Here is a 22987-nt window from a genome sequence, read left to right as displayed (position 1 = left end):
AAAAGGCACAAACTACAGGGGCTGGCCCCGTGGCCGAGTGGTTAAGTTCGCGCGCTCCGCTGCAGGCGGCCCAGTGTTTCGTCGGTTCGAATCCTGGGCGCGGACATGGCACTGCTCGTCAGACCACGCTGAGGCAGCGTCCCACATGCCACAACTAGAGGAACCCACAACGAAGAATACACAACTATGTACCGGGGGGCTTTGGGGAGAAAAAGGAAAAAATAAAATCTTAAAAAAAAAAAAAAGGCACAAACTACTAGTTATAAAATGAGTCAGTCTAGGGATGCGATGTACAGCATGGTGACTAGAGGTAACAATAGTGTATTGCGTATTTTAAAGTTGCTAAGAGAGTTGGATCTTAAAATTTCTTACCACACGCACAACACTGTAACTATGTGGGGTGGTGGATGTATTCACCAATCTTATTGTGGTAATTATTTCACAATATATATGTACATCAAATCATCACGTTGTACACAAACTTACACAACATTGCATGTCAATTATATCTCAGACTGGGAAAAAATGAGTAGACGAACTTGTATATATAAGGATTTTCACTATTTGGTTAACTGTTCATTGATGGCACTTGATTTAATTATGGTGCTGGCATTAAAGGAAATACTGTGCAGCTGGTAAAAGATGAAATAGATCTATACGTATTTACTTACATGGAATGATATTAGTTGGTATTAAGAGGAAAAAGTTTGTTACAGGATACTGCAGATGGAATATAGAAATATACATTATGAATGTAATTATACATGATTTTATCAAGGAGATTGGAAAGTTACAAGTAAATTGTACAGGCAATCTGAGATTTTTTACTTTTAGCTTTATATTATTTGGGTTTTAAAATAATCATCCCCACAATAAAGATATTTCCTTTTAGGGTGAGAGCATATGATAAACCAGTGATTTTTTTTTATTATTATTTTTGGTGAGGAAGATTGGCCCAGAGCTAACATCTGTTGCCAATCTTCCTCTTTGTGCTTGAGGAAGATTGTCACTGAGCTAACATCTGTGCCAATCTTCCTCTATTTGGGGGAAGGATGCCTCCACAATGTGGTGGGGGCCAATCTTCCTCACACACACACACACACACGAGACACGTATGCTTTAATACATTAAAAAGGCAATATATTAAAATATAGGTAAGTTAAAGTTAAAATTTGTTCCTTATAAAGACGTCAGAATGACAGCTGTTGTTACTTAGCTTGGCTAAGAACGCTGAACTGTGGGCGGTCTGGTGACTCAGCTCCCTCCACGTATAGATCCAGCACGCGGAGGGAAGGCTGGAAAGGAATGCAGATGGACGCCGGGTCCCCACTGTGAGAACACACAACTGTGACGTTTGAAGTTGGCTTCCGGCCCTGTTACTTGGCCTTCCACATGCCACCAGAAGCTATAGACGGGAAGTCTGCATCTCACATGACCTACAGGTGAGTTTAATTTAATAACTACCATATTTTGAAGTACAGTGTGAATCTTTTGAAATATCTGCAACTATAATGTGATATGAAAACATTTGTGACTTCTGATGCTAACAAAGCCACAGGTATTGATGAATACTATGGTTTGTTGCCTATATTCATAATTGAAGGAAATGCTAAGTCACAAGAAGATAGTAAAAAGAGAGAGGTAATTTTTTTCCCCAAATTCATGGACTCCAGGTTAAAAACCCCTGTGAAAAGGGATAATCAGGGGCTGGCCTGGTGGCGCAGCGCTTAAGTGCACACGTTCCACTTTGGTGCCCTGGGGTTTGCAGGTTGGGATCCGGGTGCGGACACGGCACTGCTTGGCAAGCCATGCTGTGGTAGGCATCCCAGGTATAAAGTAGAGGAAGATGGGCATGGATGTTAGCTCAGGGCCAGTCTTCCTCAGCAAAAAGAGGAGGATTGGCAGATGTTAGCTCAAGGCTAATCTTCCTCAAAAAAAAAAAAAGGATAATCACAGGATCGGTGTAAATATCGAGATAATCTATGTAAACAGTACAGTGTATGTTGCGTGTATACATGAAAATAAAGAACAAAAATATCACACGGAATGTTTTGGTTTATACTTCTTTTGCAGTTAGAAAGCAGCCTAGATTTCAGTATCCTTTTGCGTGACTTTATCTTAATCATAGTCATCAAGGGCCCTAAATGAATAGACTGGTTTTAAAGAGCAGATGTATGTTTCAAAAGTAGAAAACTACACTGTCTGATTGACAGGCTGTGAGGGCAGCATACTTGCACTGTTTAGTCAGCAGTTTACGCCAACCATAATGACACGGCTCAGCCCCTCTGTCTAGCAGTCAAACCTCATTAAGGGGATTTAGGACTGGAGATGTCATCGGAACCGTCTTAGTCCATTTGGGCTGCCGTCACAGAATACATTAGACTAGGAGGCTTATACAAAATACGGTATTTATTTCTCACAGTTCTGGAGGCTGGAAGTCTAAGATCAGGGCACCAGCAGATTTGGTATCTGGTGAGGGCCTGCTTTCTGGTTCACAGATGGACAGATGCTTTTTGACTGTGTCCTCATTTGGTGGAAGGGGACGAGCTAACTCTGGGAGGTGTCTTTTATAAGGCACTAATTCCATTCATGAGGGCTCTGCCCTTATGACCTAATAATCACTTCCAAAGGTCCTGCCTCCTAACACTATCACCTTGAGAATTAGGATTTGAACATATGCATTTTGGGGGAACAGAAAGATTCAGTCCGTAGCAGAACCCAACATACAGTGACTAAAGGGAAGCAGAATCCCAGAGCCAAGGCCACCTAGGGAACTGTTTCCAGGTCCCACCAGAATGCAGCTGTAGGATGGGAGCTCGACTCAGGCCTGGGAAGGCAACAAACTGACTGCAGGAACGGACTGGCACAAATTTTGGAGTCATCACAGTTAAGAAACTGGATAGAACCTATAAGTTTTCTAAAGTGCTCTTTGAAACATGAGTACTGTGATCAAATACAGTTTAGAAATCCAGCCTCTTTTGTAGATTTTTTTTTTTTTTTAAAGATTTTATTTTTTCCTTTTTCTCCCCAAAGCCCCCCGGTACATAGTTGTGTATTCTTCGTTGTGGGTTCCTCTAGTTGTGGCATGTGGGACGCTGCCTCAGCGTGGTCTGACGAGCAGTGCCATGTCCGCGCCCAGGATTTGAACCGACGAAACACCGGGCCGTCTGCAGCGGAGCGCGTGAACTTAACCACTCGGCCACGGGGCCAGCCCCCTTTTGTAGATTTTTAAGGCACATTAATGGTATGCTACAGGTTCTGAAAAATCAAACAATAATCAACTTTTTTGTTTAACCTAGTATTTGATCACAATACCATTTTTTCAAGGAACACTAGAGCCAGCCCAGTGGGATAAGTGGTTAAGTTCCTGGACTCCACTTCAGCGGCCCAGGGTTCACAGATTCGGATCCTGGGTGCAGACCTACACACTGCTCATCAAGTCATGCTGTGGCTGTGTCCCACATACAAAATAGAGGAGGACTGGCACAGAGGTTAGCTCAGGGCCAATCTTCCTCAAGCAAAAACAAAACAAAACAATGACACTAACAACTCACATAAATCAATACTCTAGGTCACAGTATTTGGGAAACATTCTTTTTTGGAGATTTGGTGGGAATTTGGTAAAATGAATAGCAAAATATAATCTTGGTATGGACACAGGTCAACTCGATCTTTCTCAATAATTTCTAAAACATTTTTCTTTGTCCCAGATGGTAGAACAGATAACCTGAACCACTTTTAATCTAATTCAGCCTCTAATTGTCTTACTTTAAGAGAGACAGATGAAATAATCTTATTTTTAAAAATTAGCAGAAATGAATACAATTTTAGTAACAGCATTATTACAATTTAATAAATGTATAATGTTCTCCTGGCCAAAAGTAGTAATGAAACTTTTATGTGGGAAAAAAAAAGTAGTCTAATTTACTTTGTCACCATTCCCACAGACCTGAATAAACTACCATTTGGTAACTATTAATTTTCAAAATAACTACCCCTAAATTCTATATTTAAAATGTATAATTTCTCAATGAATTTAAGGCTTTTTACTTGTGTTAAGAGTTGGGGAAATTTTTCTCTTCAATTTCTCATTACAAATAGAAGCTATTTTTAATTGTGAAAGGCTTGAAAAGCCCTAAGGCTGCACTGGTAGTCTGCATACTTTCTTACATTAGCGGTTTAAAATGTCTGTTACTTCTATTTGTCTCTACATTCCTGAAATGTATCCTTATGCCAAGTTGTCACTATAAATATGAGTTCTCAGTTAACTATTAGAGATCTTACAGCTTGCTGGAAAGCAGAGGTGCAACTGCATTAAAATGATTTCTTATACCGCTTGTCTTCTGCACATGCAAAATGGCCTTCCTTTTTGTTATCTAGTCCTTAGGAATTTTATTCTTCCGTGTGAGTAGAGTGCATAACTACATGTTCAGCCACTAGTCACGGAGGAAACGTAAATGAAACCAGTAACAGACACTTTACCCTTATGAAGTCAGCCCTGCCCCTCCCCGTCCAAGCATCACATCAGCAAAGAGACGGGAGGCTGTGACCCAGTTAGTCGTGGGAGAGGCTGGAAATCTGAACTCTCTATGCTGGCTGCCTACCCAATATCCACTCTCCCCTCTTTTCTAACAGAACACTATTTTTGATAGGAGTGGCAATGTGTCCAGCTTCCTTTATAATTACAAAATGTCACAACTCTGGCAAATGACATATAAGTTGAGGGTTTCTTGTAACGCTTCGCTCCCCTATATCAGGGGAGCCTTTAACAAGAAGGGGTGGTGCGTTACAGTCTTTCCTAGAATGGTGATATGAGGCAAGAGATAAAATGACCATATCATGACTAAAAAGGTGAAAGCTACCACACTGAAATTGCCGAGAAAGAAATGTGGCAGAAGCCCAGGACATTTAAGATACTGTAGAGCTGCTGCACCAGCCCTGATCTTCTTACACCAGAATCATTCCATGAGAAACAGAAATAAATCCCTAAGTTTAAAACCTCAGTTAAGCCAAGTTTTCAAATGCAGTATTAACTGACAGACTCGTAGGACTTGCAACCCTTCTCTTGGGAATTCTGGTCAATGAAAGGAAAGTCATGTACACAAAGGTACTCACAGCTTTAACTTTTACTCCTAGGTTTAACATTAGAAATATTATGGATTAGATATCCAACAGTGAGAGGATGTTTAAATTATAGTAAAACACAGCTTGAACTATTAGGCTACCAGTGGCATAGTGGTTAAGTTCTTGCACCCTGCTTTGGTGGCCCAGGGTTTGCCAGTTGGGATCCCAGGCTTAGACCTAGCACCACTTATCAAGTCATGCTGTGGCAGGCATCCCACATATAAAATAGAGGAAGATGAGCACAGATGTTAGCTCAGGGCTGATCTTCCTCAGCAAAGGAAAAAAAAAAAAAAAGAGGAGGATTGGCGGCAGATGTTAGCTCAGGGGCTAATCTTCCTCAAAAAAAAAAAAGATTAGCTTCACGATGACATAGCAACCAAAAAGATTCAAATATAAAATTACATCTGCTCCATTTATAACTAGCAGCAAAACTACTGGTTGCCTGATCCCCAGTTACTCCCAATCCTCTTTTCCTTTTCCATCTTCCACTAGAAAGATTAGAAAGACTTACAACTGCATTTCTCCATCTTTCTTAGAGCTGGAGGTGATCATCTTATACACCTGTTGCCAACAGATGAACACAAGTCTGCTGGGGATTTCTGGGGAAGGTTTTGCTTTTATGAGAAAGGATCAGAGGTGGAGTGCTCTGCCTTCTTCCCCCCTTTTCCTGTCTTGAATACAGACACGTTGCCTCGAACTGCAATGGCCATCTTGTTACCAGGAGGGAAAGGCCAAAAGACTCTCAGAGATCTTGGTGCCATGAAGTCACTGAACCAATGCCAGTAGCCAGTCTTCCAGACTTCTTGTTATGTGAGAAAAACAAACCCCTATTTGAAAAATCATTGCTACTTAGATCTTCTGTTACTTAAAGCAGAAAACATTCCTACCTGATATAGAAATAAACTATAAGTGATATGAACAAAAGATATGTCAGAAAAATTAAAACAGTTGACCTGTTAGGGTATTATTAAAAATGATTTGTAGGGCCAGCCCAGTGTTGTAGCGGTTAAGTTTGCATGCTCCACTTCGGTGGCCTGGGGTTTGCAGGTTCGGATCCCGGGTGTGGACCTATGTACCACTTAGGCCATGCTGTGGCAGGCGTCCCACATATAAAGCAGAGGAAGATGGGCACGGATGTTAGCTCAGGGCCAGTCTTCGTCAGCAAAACAGAGGAGGACTGGCGGTGAATGTTAGCTCAGGGCTAACCTCCCTCAAAAAAAAAGATTTGTAAAGAAAAAATTTTGCTTGTACAATAAAGCATTTAAAAATAAAACTATTGAGCTTAAACGGAAAACATCTGATTAATTTTGTTGCTATGAATCTAGATTATCTTAATTCTAATACTAAGGACATTTATCCATTGTTTTTTGTTCAAGAGTGAAACAAAATTTTAGTGAGCAAACCATATTTTCAATAAAATTTTTTATGTATATATGTAAATAACAATGACACAGCACCAAGGGCCTCTGTAAAACGTCATCATAGAGTTTCTGTGAAGGATGCTTCACCAATAAATGACACAAAATTTGTTTTAAAAGCATGTGATTACAGAAAACTGTTTAAACTGTTCATCAAAAACTGGGTGGGATTTTCCAAAGATACTTCAGATACTGAAATCAATACCATCTATCTTCTGGATATCAACTGGAGGTGCACAGGTTAAGAGGAGCCCGGGGCGCAGCGCTGAAGCCGTGATGCAATCTGCACTTGAAGAGGCGCTGCGCTCCCTCACACCAGGCTGCCTTCATCATGAGTCCCTTCCAGCCCCGAGGGATCAGCGACATCAAGATGGCTCATCAGCTAAATCACGCTGGTCAAAATACCTGGTAAAAAAAATAGCAATTGCAGCACTACTTGTAATAGCAAAAGACCACAAACAACCCAAACGTCCATCAATATGTGGACTGGCTGGAGAAACCACAGCACATCTACCCAGTGGAGGACTATGAGGCTTTCCTAAAGGAATGAGGAAAATATCGACACTGCTCCCGTGCGATTTCCTGGATTTATGGAGTGAAAAGAACAAGGTAGAAGACCGCAAGTTTAAGACGCTGCCTTTCGTGAGCACGTGTTGGGATGCAGATATATTTACATATATTTGCTTACACTTTTAAAAAGAAATAATGACTGCAAGGAAAATCAAAAATTAATAATAAAATGGATAACTACAGAAGGGAGGAAAGAGGCTAGAGGATAAAGATGGATTCTAAAATTATAATAACTTTGGAACAATGTAAATATTTTATGTATTTATAAAACGAGAATAATTAAAAGAGAAAATCACTAATCGAACTCCACCAAATGAATCTTCTCATATATCAGGCTGGTGGCATAACCACACAGAGGAGAATAATTTCAAGTGATCTTAAACACGAATTCTGATATATGTCCCCAGTGAGATATACCAGAGACAAAAAGAACTGCAAAGAATTCTTAAACTGATTTCAATGGCTTTCTATCAGTAACACCGTTAGTATTGCTATTCTGAAACAATTATGTGCACATTGTAGGAGACAGCCAATAATTATGTTAATGTTGTTAGAAACCAGAATGTTCATCACAGGAGAAAAGAAACATATCATTAGAGAAAATCATGTAATCTTAAATTAGAACTGAAATATCAGTTTGAACATACAAATTTATTTTTCTCCTTCTAAAAAATACATACTGCCTAGCTATGTTCCCTGAAAAGGCCTAGGTGCAATGACCAACCTAATACAAACCGGCTTCCCTAATGCCCACACTGTGGACTCTAAATACCATTTTCTACTTTAAAAGAGGAACCAGCACTCCTGGGAGAAAAGACTGATTCCAGATCCGGAGCCAGGAAGGTCCCAGATACCTTTGATTCATCCTGGTAGCCCAGCAAGTAGGAAAGCTAGATAAGACCACCAGGGTTATGTAACAGAAAGCACAGGACTTCACCTGCAGGGCTCCCACCAGCCGGAGATGCAACAATTCAACCAGCAGAAAGAACACTGCGTGCAACCGCCCTTCACCTGACACGGTGATCAGCTTCGTCACCACTGACAGTGGGACAGCTGGACGCTGTGTGCCTCCCGATGCGACACAACAGCACCCACGGAATCTCGTCAAACAAACAAGAAATGCTATATATAACCAAGCCTTCAGACCTACCTACCAGTTCACAGAAAATACGGGGGACACATAAACATGTTAAATACCACTATGAAGATACAGTTGTCAAAACCACAATGTGGGAAATTTTAAAAGTCAAAGGACCCAGTTTCTTCAACAAATAAATGGCAAAGAAAAAACCTCGGGGGTTGATGGAGAGACTTAAGAGACTTCAAACAAACGCAGTGAGCGCATCTTACCCTGAGCCCCACTGGAGCAATTCAAATGTAAAAAGAGATTTTTGCGACAATTAGGGAATATGAAACATGGACTGGACATCAGATGATAATGTGGAGTTATTAAATTTGTTAGGTGTGATACAGTATCGCAGTCATGTTTTTTAAAAAAGTCCTTATCACTTAGATATACTGAGACAGGAGAAATGATAAGTCTGAGATTTGTTCAAAATATACTGACAAAAAAGATGGGATAAATGAAATATCCTGGTGAAGAGCTAACAATTGTTGAGCCTGGGGGATGGATTGGTCTAGGGGGTTTATCCTACTACATTTCTATGTGTTTGAAAATCTCCATAAGAAGCAGCTTAAAAAAATTATCAATGGTAAAAATAATGAAGGTGGCTGACATATAACTATTGGATCCAGTGTGAATGGGTTTCCACTCATTTGAGTAGGTATTTCTATCAATTAGCAGTTATGCCTTAAAGCTACCAAAATAAGCAAAACCAACAATAAAAAACACGAGACTTAAAACAACACCTGATACTTACATTGAAGCTGCTGCTGCAAGAGAGTCAAGGCCTATGTTATCTTTACTTTAAACTCACTATAATCTTCTGTAAGTTTTCCCAAGCGAAGCCTATAGTCTCAGAAACTTTTCTAGCCTAGAATTTTTTCCATTTTTATTTAACTTTCAGGAAAAAAAAAATGACCAATACGTTTGGATATTTCTTCTCTCACAACTGCATAATATTATAAACTATCAGAGGACTACCAGTCAGATGATATGTGTAAGTCTCTGGTTCCCTTAAGTACTAGCTTACTGAACCTGTGTCTTCGTCTATAAAAGGAAGTAAGAAGCGCCTGCGTTGTTGTAAGGAGTAGAGATCCAGTACACACAGTGCTCAGGGCCACGCTGCACCCTCTCATTTAATCCTACTACCAGCAGATGAGGCAGGTACTAACTTTGCGACAGTTAAGAGCTTAGCTCTGGAGTACAGCTGTCTGGGTTTGGATCCCAGCTCTGCCATTTACTAGCTTTGTGATGGTAGCAAAGCTCTTTAACCTCTCTCTGCCATGGTTTCCTTGTCTGTAAACTGATTATAGTACCCACCTTCTAAGGATTCGATAAGTTCCTACTACAAAGCACTAAGAAAATGCTTGGCATGAATGCCCACTAAGTGTTAATTGTCATCAGCAGCATAATTATTGTAGATCAAGAAACTCCGTGTTGAATGTGGATGTATTCTCAAAAAGTATCTTGTTTGGGGGAAGGACAAATGGACACAGGATTATTTGCCTTCCCAATATTTAAATATATCATAAAGCTTTAAAAAGGTATTGGCATTGGAATAACAACACTGACCAATGAACAAAAGTATCAACTCCAGAAAGAGACCTAAAATAAATATATGTCCTAAAATAAACAGGTGTGTGTATATGTATAAGTATATATATACACACACTCACGCACAAGCATTCAGAATATGAAAAAGTTTTCAACTAACTTCCAGGTGGAATTTCAAGAAATGAAATCGAACACATCCTAAATAAAAATAAGCCCATACTGAAAATGAACAAAAGACACAGGAAATTAAAAAATGATACAATTCAATAAAATGAAACATGTTCTACCCTTGCTGGTAACCAAATAAGTGCAAATAAAAATAATTTGTATCTTTTATTATTAGAATGGAAATATTTATATCAACTGCAAGTGCCCCGTGTTGAACAGGAGATGGGCACTCTTGCTGACACGTTAGAGGGAGCACAGAATGGTATGAGCTTTCTGGAAGGCACACTGGCAATAAATATCTGTTTTAAAGCGCATGCATGCCCTTTAACTTGCTTCTAGGAATTGACCCTTAGGAAATAATAGAGCTGTAGGTATAAGGATCTTCAATGCTGCACTATTTATAGAGAAAAACTAGAAACAAAGGGAACTGTGACACATACTACTGTTTCCTCACACCTCAATTTCCTCTGCTGTAAAGTGGAAACAGTACTCTGCACCATCACTAATAACCCTATTATAAAGCCAGGAGCCAAAGCTTACTGACCTGCTCACCAAGCAGATTAATAAATTCAAAGCAGGAACCCTCTCATCATCTTTGCTGTCCTAAAAAAAAGAAAGAAAGAAACTTTAAAATGTAGTCTCTTCTCCCCTAATATTTTTGAAACAAATTTCCTTTTAAGATGCAAAACATGAAAATTTTATCAGATGATAGTAATAATCACAGGGAAACAGATAACCTCAAAGCAAAAAGGGGAAAAGTGTAGAGTTAATGGTCCTTTGAGCAACACCTGAGAGCATCTTTTAAAGCAAGGTCCTGAACAGGGAACAGACGAGTTGAGGGCTCTAAGGAGGACGACTTGGGAGGGAGATACTGCCTGGTTCCAAGCAGAGGAGCAAAAAAAGCCCAGGTCCTAACTGGACAGTAACAAAAAACATTATAGAGAAATATTTTAAAGAACTTATTTGAGATGGAGTGAAATCCTGGCTTCCAGCATAGACAGACCAGAAAATATTCCACATCAGGGTTCTGAATTATGATGGAAGCTGTTCCTGAACTAGACATTTTATAAAGTTCACTTTAAATATTTGTTAAAATAACAGCTCTAAGACACATAGAAAGTAGTCTTACAGAGTATGAAATTTATTTTTATGCGTTGTGAGGAATAGAATAATAATCTATTGAGGAATGTTATAACAGATATGTCATACATTACTTCAAACTCGGGACAGACTTCCATGATGTTAGTGTATTCAATCCTTCTACATGCCCAGCACGGTAGGGAACAAAGTTGAACAAAACACATCACCGGCTAACAGCAGAGAAGATGAAATATCCATATTAGGTTTAATGAGAGGAAAAATGTGTCAAGTGCCACAGAAAAGATACAAAGTATACTGGGAAAACTGAGGATGGAGAGGTTCTTTTCAGTTTTTAGGACAAGGGAAAGTATCCTGGAAAGTGGCAGAATATGAGTCAGATTGTGAAAAGTACATGGTATTTAGATGCAGATGGGAAGGGAGTGAAAAGGCACTTCCGGAGAGGGAAGACAGTCAAGGAACAAAGGTTGGGGAATATTTAGTGGGCAGCAAGTACGTCTTGCTTGAGGTACAGGCCAGATAAGTTTCGGCCATATCATGGATGTTTAATGAAAATATTCTGGAGTAGTCAATGGAGAGCAAATATACATTTTATGGAGGAGAAAGGAGGGATGAAAGAAAAAAACTCAGAAGTGGCTTAACCTGGCATCAAATTAATTTATATCGTGATGCTGCAGGCATGAGGCAGAGGAAGGGTCTGACTGGAGAAGTTCAAAACAATCATTGTGCCGGCGTGTTAGCTGCCCACTTGAGCTTCTCATCTCCCCTTACTATTTAGCAAATGAAGCTCAGTCTTAGCTAGGCACACTGCCACCCAGCTAAAAGTAAACATTTCCTATAGCTCCTTATGGCCATGCAACTAACTTCTGGCCAATGAGCCACAAAGATGTGCTTGTGGAACCTCTGGGAAGGCTCCTTAGAGGGGATGACCTTTTTCTCGTCTTCTTTTCAGCTTCCTGTAGTGAGACATAATGGCCAAAGCTCCAGCAGCCATCTTGGATCACGGGGTGAGCTGGAGCACGGAAGCCACGTGTGGCAGAGCTCACTCAAGGCCTGGACACCGCCACCTGAGATCTGATCTGCCTACGTCAGACTTCCTTTACAAGACAAAAACATTTCCATTTTATTTAAACTATTGTTATTTTGGGCTTTTCTATTATGTGGCTAAATCGAATCCCGGCTAATAAAATATTACACATTTTCCCATTTCATTGGAATCCTTGTTTATCACCACATAAACTGGTGAGTGCTTTCAACTTGAAACAGTAAGCTGTAACTTACCACCAAGAGCCTCACTTCAGAGCACCTTCTTGCAAGCTGCCGAATCAGTGAATGAGCCTCAGGTAATAAAGGTTTTTCAAGACAAGCCAATAAAGCATAAAGCCATCTTCCCTAAATAGAATTTTAAAAAGTAGTAAGTAGGCAAATACTGCACCATAAGTTTAACTTATTTAAAAAAATGTCCAACGTTGTGTCTGGTTATTTGCTATGAATAAACTCATGGAATATTTAACTGTATTATGTTTGGACATGGACAGCAAAGGGTCATCTAGCCAGCCAGGTGACAGCTTTTGTATCTTCTAACTATAGACACATAATATTAGACGCTTCAAAATATCCTTACCCCCAAAGAGTCTGTTTCAGAGATTCGTACTACAGCTGAAATCCTAATTCATAGGTAGAAAACTACATTAAGCTGGGTAAAAATCCTATCAAAAGTTAAGAAACATTTTCTTCTTTGCCCTTTATAGACAGATAGACAAATCATTTTATAATTTTATAACTTTGTCCCGAGTCTATATGTAGGAACTATGCTCTAGATGAAATAATGTTTTGATACTTCTATAAATATCATGGCAAGCTAAATTTATCCCCATTCCCTTTCAAAATTGGTTTTTCTTTTTAATTACAAAAGGAATACATATTCAACGCAGAAAAACCGAAGAATACAAAACGTGCAAAGGAAAAAAGAAACCTAAAATCTCACCACCCGGATAAAATTTCTGCTGAGTTTTAAAATGTTTATCTTTTTCCTATGTATAGGTACACCTTTTAAAAACACAGTTCCATCATTGCAATAATGTTAATAATGTAGTAATACCATTTGGTAGCCACCTTTTTTACTTGCAATACAAAATAAACATTTCCCGTGTTTTTCAATGGGATTAACAAGGAGCTGTTATTAGTCTCAACAAGGCACTTATATAAATACTCTTAAACCAAGCACTTAACACACTTTCCTGTCACTGCTAGTTTATTCTTTCATTCCCCAAACGCTGAGAGTGTAAAGATAGATAATACACCCTTAGAACTCAGTCTAGAGTTGGGACACAATAGCTTAATTAAAATATTTGTGGAATGAATGTTCCATGGATGCACCGTAATTTACTTAACCAATTTCCTATTGTTAAGCACTTAGGATGTTTAATTTGCTGCTGTTATATAAAAAATACTGTGATAAATATCTTTGAAAATAAGTTGTAGAGCACTCTGATTGATTTCTTGTGTTAAATTCCTAGAAATGAAATGGTAGTATCAAAAGGTATATATGCTCATAAAAGTTTCTGAGATATAATCACTAATTGTACCCCAGAAAGGTTATATCAAATTATATTTCCACCAGCAGTGTATATGACTGAGTTTATTCTGAGCAACATATCACTGTCGGGAATCCTGAAGAATATGAGAACAAAGTTTAAATAGCAATTTATGCAACACTAAGTTAGCTCCCCAAGCAACTTAGGATTTGAGGCGCCTTTAAAAACCTCAAATCAATATGACTTTTTCTTAAAAAGATTCACATCCAGATTTCTTTTACAACCAGTGAGCAGAATTTTCTTCTACATTAAGAAAGATATTATAAATCTAAACTTGACTCAAATTTTGAGGGATACATTTCCTATATAAAGCTGGCATTTAGGCATGCAAATAGCCCCTACACTTAGAAGGAGCTGAAACCTTTACTGATTAAAGGTTCCTTTTCACAAACTCAACAAGTACAATGTGACAATACTAAAAATAAAAAGAAAACCCAAACAGCTGAAAACCTTCCTTAACAGTGTCACACTTGGATGACAAAATAAAGCTGTATTTCTCAAAAAAATATTAGATAAGTAATCTCAAGTAAAGAAATAAGAAAAAACAGGGACCCTTTCTCCTTTTGCTGGTTTATGACAAACTTACTTCCTGTGACACAGGTTTTTACTTTAAACACCGATATTCTCAGTACTAAGTTCTGATAGTACAGTTATTTGGTTAGAGGAATTAAATACTGTTGATTTAAGACACAGAATACTCAAAATAAGACTCAATGGATTAATCAGGTTAAAATGGAGCGCATCAGTTGTCAGTGGTTCAGAAACACTTTAATGCTTCTTCTAGCAAATACAGCTGCTTTTTGGTAATATGCTTCCACTAATTAACAGGAAAAGTCAAACTTATCACCTCCTTGAGTAAGTAATCTTTAGAAGTTAAAAAAAAAATCCAAAAAAATCTTACAAGGAAGAAAAAATGAAGATTAAAAAAAAGAGAAGGAAAACAGGTAAGATAAATAATACTGATAAAAGGTCACTATCAGACAGAAAGAACTGATACAGAATTTAAAGTTCAACATCTAGATTCCTATGAACAAGCAGCCTAAGAATATGAATAAAGTTATCTATTGAAGGTGTAGCGAATATGCTAATGCATGGAAAAAATACTGTTTCACTGACACCAAAAGAAATGCAAATTACATTTACTTTGAAGTACTGCTATAAATTCACTAAATTTGAAAAACAAAAACAAAAACAAATTATGAAATATTAGATTGAACCATATGGAACTGCTGATAATCAAATGCTTTTACCCTACAAAAATGGAAATTCCATATGATTCAACTTAAAGTAGGGTTGCAGGAAAGAGAAATTAAGAATCCATTGCTGACAGGATTATAAGCTGGTTAATTTCTTCTGGAAAGCAATCTGGCAGAATGTAACAAAGGCTTATAAAACCTTGATCCAATAATTCTATTCTAGAAATATCCTAGGAAATTAATAAAAAAGAAATTAGCATAACTATTTATAATTTAGTTGTGACTGTAAAACATAAGGAAGAACCCAAACAGTCAATAATGAGCGAATCAAAGTGAACCATGAGACATTAAGACAATGGCAATTATGTAAATTACATTATCATATAGGAATATATATACAAAATGTGAGCTTAAAAAGTCAGAATATATACATTAATTACAACTATGTAAAAGACAGGTATGACCACTGAATCAGAAACAGTGATTTTAAACATGAATTTTTTCCCCTTAAAAAGTACGTTATACAGTAGAGATTTAAAAGAATGAAAATATAAAAATCAAAAATGAAAATCTAGTGATAAAGAATATGGTCACTATACTTATGAAGAGACTTAGCTAAGCCACCTGGCTGCAGGGCAGGCTGGGAAACTCACGCACTTACTGCGAACACTGCAGTATAAGCTTCTAGAGAGCAAAGGTTACCTCGGATGCTTTGACAGGGAGCTTTGGAAGCTCAGATACACTCTTTTGCAAATATCCTCAACTGTGAAAAATATTTGTTTCTAAAAATTAAATCTAACTTCAAAGGATGATAAAATTTATACTTAGGGGCCTAAGCAGGTAATTCATTTACATAACACCCACCAAATTTACCCAGTTTTGAAGGTGAAAATGAGCTGTGAACATATAGCAATAAAATAGAGGGGCAGTGCAGCACAGCTGTTCAGAGCAGAGCCTGAGGGCCTGGCGTGAGTCTCGGTTCTGCCAGTTAGGACCCGTGTGACCGTCAGCAAGTCACTGAATCCCTATGTGCTCCACTTTCCTTACTTGTAAAGTGGAAGTAAGAGCTCACGGGTTATTGGAGGATTCAAGGAGTTACTGTACACAGAGTCCTTACAACGATGCCTGGCACAGAGTGCTTGCTATTATTTCTGCATTTTTTGTGGACTCGATTTCAAGGCCACTTCAGAAAATGCATTTCAAATTTCTTTAAGCCAGTGCTACTCAAAAACGGGTCTGCAGACTGGTTGCCAGTCTGTGACCTGTTTGTTACTGGTCTGCAGTGATAAGCAGCTTCACCCAGGATACAAGTGACATTTCTTCCCAAAGCAAGACTTTCTCAATGAAGGAAGTAGTATGCTGATTTACATGCTAGTGGAAATTCCTTATTTCCCTGCAAACAAGCATTGTTTGCATTACATACATAGTTATACATACATGTATAATACATATATATAAACACAGTAGAGTCATATCTCATAGATAAATGTATATATAATTTTGTATTATGAAAACAAAAAGATGCAATACTACCAATTCTGGAGTAAAGTCTCTTTCTCCAAACCAATTACTCAGATATTCCAAGACACTAGTTACTGTTGCCTAAAAAAACGGGGAAGGAGATGGAAGAATTGTATTAGTAATAAAAAATTGACAAGTTCAACATAAGTTTCATTAAATTTAGTTAGAAAGCAACTCTGATGTTTAAAATGGCCCCATTCTTTAGACTTCCAGAGAAAACTGTTACTCTATTTAGTAATTTGATTAGATGGCTTTCTCTCAGTGAGAGGAGGCTTTTTAGACAAATATTCTTACATATTGTCAAGTATCAATACCTTGGTGTAAATTCCAGGATTTGGTTTGTAACGACTAATTTAGTTTGTAACTACTTGAAAAATTCCATGTGCTCTTAAAAAAAAAATCATTGTGTAAATACCTTCAGATTATTTTCATTAAATCAAAGTACAAATCTAAAAAGAAAGTTAGCTAGAGAAAGATCTGTTTTAAAGATATTACAGATAGAATTTATCAAACTGTTGAAAATATTCTCTGGCTTACTCAAATAGAGTCGGACACTTAGAAAAATCGCTCTCATTGAATTTAGTATGACTAGTACAGTATCTTCATGCAAATGATCAAGTAAGTGAAACTGTCAGCCAGTATATGATTTACAACCGAGGATGACCCTTAAAAACACCTGATCTTCCAAGGGTACCAGACGCCATGTGAAGGCGAAACAAAGTTTCATTTGCTCTTTAAATGGATCACAGAGCTCCTAGTCCTAAAAGATTGAAGAATCAAAGTGCATATTTCCCCCTTTGATCCAAGAAATTATGTATTTCATCCTTAATGGAGTGTGTAGGACATCTGGAACTAGAAATAGCAATCTCATCTCAGTATTTACCTCAAACCCCGGAACCTAAGACTTCTAACTGAAATGCACACAACTGAATAGTTCGCACCATGACTGAGAGCATGAGTTCTGGAATTAGATCAAGCTAGGACCAAATCCCACTGCCGCCATTAAAATGTGCTGAAAAACCACCTGCAAGGCATTTAACCTGCTATTTTGTTTCCTCATGTATTAAAAAAATGGATATTAACAACAACTCCCCACTTAGAGTTGTGCTGAGGATTAAATAAGAACTGTTAGAGAGTTTAAGACGGGGTCTTACATACTGTTAAGTATTCAGTAAATGTATTCAAATACTTTCACACACACTGCAAACAAAAGAATGCATATATATATATATATATCCTTATTATTAGATGGATTTTACCTGATTCATTCTGCTAACAATACTAAGCAAAGGAGGAAAACCAACCTGAAAGAAAAATGAGACTGAAATTTGCTAAATGATATTATAAGGGGGCTTCATTTTTTTTAAACTGGTAAATTTCTCACCACACGGTTATTTAAAAACAAACCATGGATAAAAGAAAATTCCTTCATTGCCCATTACAATCAAATATTCCATAAACTATTATGTTGGTAATGCCCAAGAAAATAATGTCTTGAAATCTGAACATGCAAATTTAAAAATAAAGAATGATTTTAGTAATTAAAATCATTTTAAAGTATGACATTTGAAAAAACGATACTACACTATTGATACTATTGACACATTTAAAAAATGATACTATGATACTAACAACTTTTTCAAAATCTTCAGCTAAAGCCAACATTTCAGGAATTAAGGGAACTTGAATTAGAAGGATTTTTTTTCAAACCTAATCTGATTCAATTAAAAACAGTACTTTGGAGTTTAATGCTGAGAGCCTTGATTATGAAAACAGCACTGAGCTGAGAGAAACTGAAGAGGATATGCGTTAAACTCTTGCGTCCTTAAATGATTCTTTCATATGGTGTCTTTTACTTGTATATTTACTTTATATATATTTTGTAATAACAAGCTAAATAAATAAATTTTAATTCTTTGTCAAATTGAAACACATTTTGAAATGTAACATACACTAGGGATATTATCCAAAAGAACAACAGGTTGTATAAGAAACTGCTGAATTAGCTCCCTTAGAGATCTGAATCTGTTTACACTCCCGTCACCATGTTTAAGAGGGCCTGTCAACACAGTATATCAAAGTTTCTTTGCCAACGTTACCTGAAAAATCACAGCTCAGTGGAGTTATAAGTTACATTTCCACTACAAGTGGGTTTGGGCATCTTCTCACATAACAATTTGTATTTTCTTTCTGTGAGATGTCTATTTATATCTTTTGCCTGTTTTTCCTTTTGGGTTCTTGGTCTTTTTATTGATTTTTAGAGCTTTTACATTTTTGGGATAAATTTGTTTTAAATGGGAAAAACACACCGTGTACCACACAGCAAGCAATAAATGTCTATTGAACAGAACAGACGATGCAGTACAGGGAGTCAGTGGTAATGTGGACATAGGCAGTGGGCTCACAGGAACATCTGCAATCTTGAGGGCGGGTGAATCCTGAAGGACAAGCAGCAGCTGGCCATGTAATTTATGATGAAAATAAAGCCAAGTGAAACTGAAAGATACCCTCAACATTCCATCTCCAGAATATGCAATTTACTGAGCATTTTTAAGCACCTAATTGTTATCATATGTTTTCCTTTCTTTCCTTGATTACTTATAACTCACTGTTTGACCCATGCCTAATCACTAAAATAAACAGAATCCTATCTAACTCACAAAATTATTACATAACTAAAACATAAGAGATATGAAGCCAACCTAAAAAACTCACATTACATTGTTTTAGAAACTGGGCTGCCAAGTTTTAAGTTAAAGAGCCAATAAAATAAGTCAGAGGTTGGCAAACATTCTCTGTAAAAAGCTAGACAGTAAATATTTTAGGCTTTACAGTCCACACACTGCCTTGGTCATATATTACTTGTTTGTTTAAAAACATAAAAAGCACTTTTAGCTCATGGGCTAAAACAGGCTGCAGACTGGACTTGGCTGAGGCTGCCGTTTGCTGAGTCTTTATACTAAATGACACACCAAAATTAGAACCCTTTTCGATTTGTTTAACCACATATCACCTACTTGTACATAGTCGATTCCAGGACTCTCACTTGCAGCTGGTCCAACAGCCCCTTCAGCACACAACCTTTCACCCAGACAAAATTTTTTCCAGCCTTCTTCATCTTCAGATTTTGGCTAAAAGAAAAAAAATAAATTTACATATTTCTATGTATTTTTTTTATACTGAAAAGTGAAAAAAGAAGTGAGGATTCCTCCCTATTCCCATCACCTCAAAACAAAGATATGGTGCCTGTTATGGGCTCAATTGCGCCCTCCCGCAAATTCCTATGTCGAAGTCCTAAACTCCAGTACCATAGAATGTGACTGAATTTGGAAAAAAGGCCTCTACAGAGATGATGAAGTTAAAATGAGGCTGTTAGCGCGGCCCTAACCCAATCTGACTGGTGTCCTTATAAGAGGAAATCTGGACATAGAAAGAGACAATAGGGATGCGTGTGCAGAATGAAAGAGCACATGAGGACACAGCGAGCAGACGGCCACCTGAAAGCCAGAGAGGCCTCAGGAGAAATCAAACCGGACAACTTCAACAGAGAAACTTACATACCATGGTCACGTTACTATCCAGCTGTTGCGATTTCCAGTGGCTTCTATGTCTGTTCACACTCTAAAGGAAGAAAAGTTACACAAGTAATCTTCAGAGAAGTGGTAAACGAAAAGACACCAATCAATCCTAAAACTTGGAAAATATGTTTCAAACTATTATGTCTAATGATTATAATAATAATTTGATCATTGATTAAAAAATATGCTAACCTTTATACTTCAGAATCATCTTACTTTTCCAAGCACACTCTCAGGAACAGTAATAAATCTGAGGGGGGGGTCTAATTTAATTAAATGATTACAGTACACTTACCTGTCGAACAGTTGAAAACTGTGCCACCTGCTGCTGCTGCCACTGAAGTGTGGGGGAATAGCCCTCAGGAGCAGGCTGGCATCCTGAAAGCTAGAGACCAGTTCACAAATGTCAGAATCAACGCTAGTGTTAGAACTAGAATCTCACGCCTCTGCAAAGTAAAAGCAGAATCAAGATGAAGAGTGAATAATAAAGGAAACGATTAAGACTAGACAAGAAAGATAGTGTACTTTTTGCAGATGTAAAAAAGTAGGCATCTCACTTCATTATTTATGTCTGAGTTCAAAACATTAGGAGAAGATCTTTTATAGTGACTTCAGAAGAGCAATCTGGAACGGTTTATAGTTGGAGTTCCCAAAAAACCTAAATGAAATGAGCGCTGAGGATATAACCTAGTCCTACCTTTCTATAATAGCAGAACACTTTGATACAAAAAGAGAAATATACCCCAAATACATAATTTTGGGTATGAGCAGAATGTACTCAAATAATTTAAGACACTTGACTTTACAAGGCTACTTCCGCATCCTAAAACAGCACATAGTTCACAACTGATCACATACTGCCTTGAAGTAAAACTTAGTGTAGCCACTTTTTAAAAGCTAGGTATTGAGGCTGGCCCTGTGGCCCAGGGGTTGGGTTTGCATGCTCTGCTTCGGCAGCCCAGGTTTACAGGTTTGGATCCTGGGCGTGGACCTACACCACTCATCAGCCATGCTGTGGCAGTGGCCCACATACAAAATAGTGGAAGGTTGGAACAGATATTAGCTCAGGGTGAATCTTCCTCAAGCCAAAAAAAAAAAAAAAGAGAAAGATTGGCACCAGATGTTAGCTCAGGGGGAATCTTCCTCAGCGCATGCACGCGCACACACACACACACAAAGTAGGTATATAAGCATCATCTTCCATCAACTAAACACTTCTGAAAAGGAATTACACGAAACATTATAGTGTCTAAACTAAAATTTCATGATTATAAACATCAGATTTAGAACATAAAAGGAAAAGGACTTACCACAATTTAAAAACTGTTACTCTCCTTTGACCTTAGGTTACATAGCACCTCCTTAGAGAGACCTGTGACTGTTCTATCTAAAGCAGTTCTCCGTTATTTATTAGTCTTCACAGCAATAGTCCCAATATGTAATTATTTAATTTGTTTACTTGTTTACTCTGTCTTCCTCTGGAGAATGTAAACCCTACAAGGGTAAGGACTTTTTCTGTCTCATCCTCTGTTGTATTCCCAGTGCCTGGCACAATCCAAATGCTTAATAAAAAAAATGTGCTGGATAAATAAATGAGTGAAAATGTTCACAGTGTGCAAGTAGCTAGAAAAGTGTAAGATATTTGAGTTTCTAAAAACAAAACCCAGTCAAATCAGAACATGCAAACCACATATTAAACACTGGTCAAATTATTATAAAGAGCTGGAGAAAGTTTCCTTAAAAATAAAGGATAGCCAGGGGCTGGCCCCGTGGCCGAGTGGTTAAGTTCGTGCGCTCCGCTGCAGGCGGCCCAGTGTTTCGTTGGCTCGAATCCTGGGCGCGGACATGGCACCGCTCATTGAGCCACGCTGAGGCAGCATCCCACATGCCACAACCAGAAGGACCCACAACGAAGAATATACAACTATGTACCGGCTTTGGGGAGAAAAAGGAATAAAATAAAAAATCTTTAAAAAAAAATTAAAAAAAATTAAAAAATAAAGGATAGCCTAAGTAACCTATTTAAAGACTTCTTTAGCATTGGATCATGTCCCTAAACTATGATGAGCAAATCTCCACCAAAGCTGGGGTTACTGAAAGCCTCTTTGAGGACATAAATACCAACTTTCCTTTTGGGGGAAAAAGCACAAGCAAACGTTTAACTTCGTCGAGTGCAATCAAATCTTACCTACATCACAGCTGACACTGTCAGACACTATAGGAAGAACCTTGATCTTTTAATTTGTGGGGGTAAAAGAATCCCCTGACGGGTAATAAAACTCACAGAAACATTCACACTTTGCTTCCTTTTCAACTTCTTTGGGTCAATTTGAGCTACCACAACATCTGGACATTGAGCTGCTTCGATCCTACAAATAAAGAATAAACGCAAAAAACGTGATTACTATCGTGCCTTGTTCACGTGTAGTAAAACGAGCGATGCATTTCGACAGTTCATTATGAATTCAGAAAAAAAGTTCAGAATTGCAATTGAGATACTCAACAATCTATTTCTGAAATTATCTGGACTGAAAGCAAAGAAATCTAAGAGCACACATCTTGACATGGGTAATCACAAGTTTAATAGAACTAAGATCATAGAAACGCGTCCACGTAAAGATGTAATCGAGGGATCCCGAGCCGACCCCAACAGGCGTGAGACCAGGGACCGGAACAGAGGGCGGAGCTTTATCACACACAGGGGCGCACGGGCGCTGTGCCCAGGGGCAGGGAGGACGACCGCCCCACATGCACGGGGCCACATCACTCACTGGACCCGCCTCAAGTATTCCTGAGGCGTCCTCGGGGGTACGGAGGGATCGAAGCCTTCTGTCAGGTCACAGGGCTCCACCGGCAACAGCCGGGGCATCAGCTCTTCCACTGCAGACTCGGCCGGTACCCACGCCATGGTTTTCAATCCGGCCAGTCCCACCCAGCGCATGCGCCGAGTGTAGGTTACGGCGCAGGCGCACAAGGAGGCACCTTTGGCACGGGGAGTTGAGCAAGAGGCCGTGCTTCGGGGGCGTTATTGCGCATGCGC

The 22987-nt window shown here is 38.4% G+C and overlaps 1 protein-coding gene across 1 annotated transcript; it reads right to left on the bottom strand.

The window, feature by feature from the left end:
- Positions 1 to 5108: 5108 nt before the first annotated feature.
- GEMIN2 (gem nuclear organelle associated protein 2) lies at positions 5109 to 22911 on the bottom strand. Its single transcript, XM_014844110.3, has 10 exons — positions 22719 to 22911; positions 22232 to 22316; positions 20243 to 20332; positions 19931 to 19990; positions 19387 to 19500; positions 17629 to 17673; positions 16382 to 16450; positions 12337 to 12447; positions 10502 to 10560; positions 5109 to 6947 (listed from the first exon to the last, which is right to left on the bottom strand). Exons 1-10 carry the CDS (start codon positions 22886 to 22888, stop codon positions 6908 to 6910), a joined length of 843 nt encoding a protein of 280 aa, XP_014699596.1. The 5' UTR covers positions 22889 to 22911; the 3' UTR covers positions 5109 to 6907.
- Between the last annotated feature and the right edge of the window lie 76 nt (positions 22912 to 22987).

This window comes from Equus asinus, chromosome 2, assembly GCF_041296235.1.
Source record: "Equus asinus isolate D_3611 breed Donkey chromosome 2, EquAss-T2T_v2, whole genome shotgun sequence".
Taxonomy (NCBI): Eukaryota; Metazoa; Chordata; class Mammalia; order Perissodactyla; family Equidae; genus Equus; species Equus asinus.
The sequence above is the reverse complement of the archived record's forward strand: the minus strand, read 5'-3'. Positions and strand labels throughout refer to the sequence as shown.

Excerpts from the sequence above, each read along its gene's own strand:
- GEMIN2 (XM_014844110.3), bottom strand. The coding sequence starts at position 22,888 with ATGCGCTGGGTGGGACTGGCCGGATTGAAAACCATGGCGTGGGTACCG. Across the intron at positions 22,317-22,718 it reads GAATACTTGAGGCGGGTCCA|GATCGAAGCAGCTCAATGTC; the intron begins GTGAGTGATGTG and ends CTTTATTTGTAG. Across the intron at positions 19,501-19,930 it reads TGGATAGTAACGTGACCATG|CCAAAATCTGAAGATGAAGA; the intron begins GTATGTAAGTTT and ends TTTTTCTTTTAG.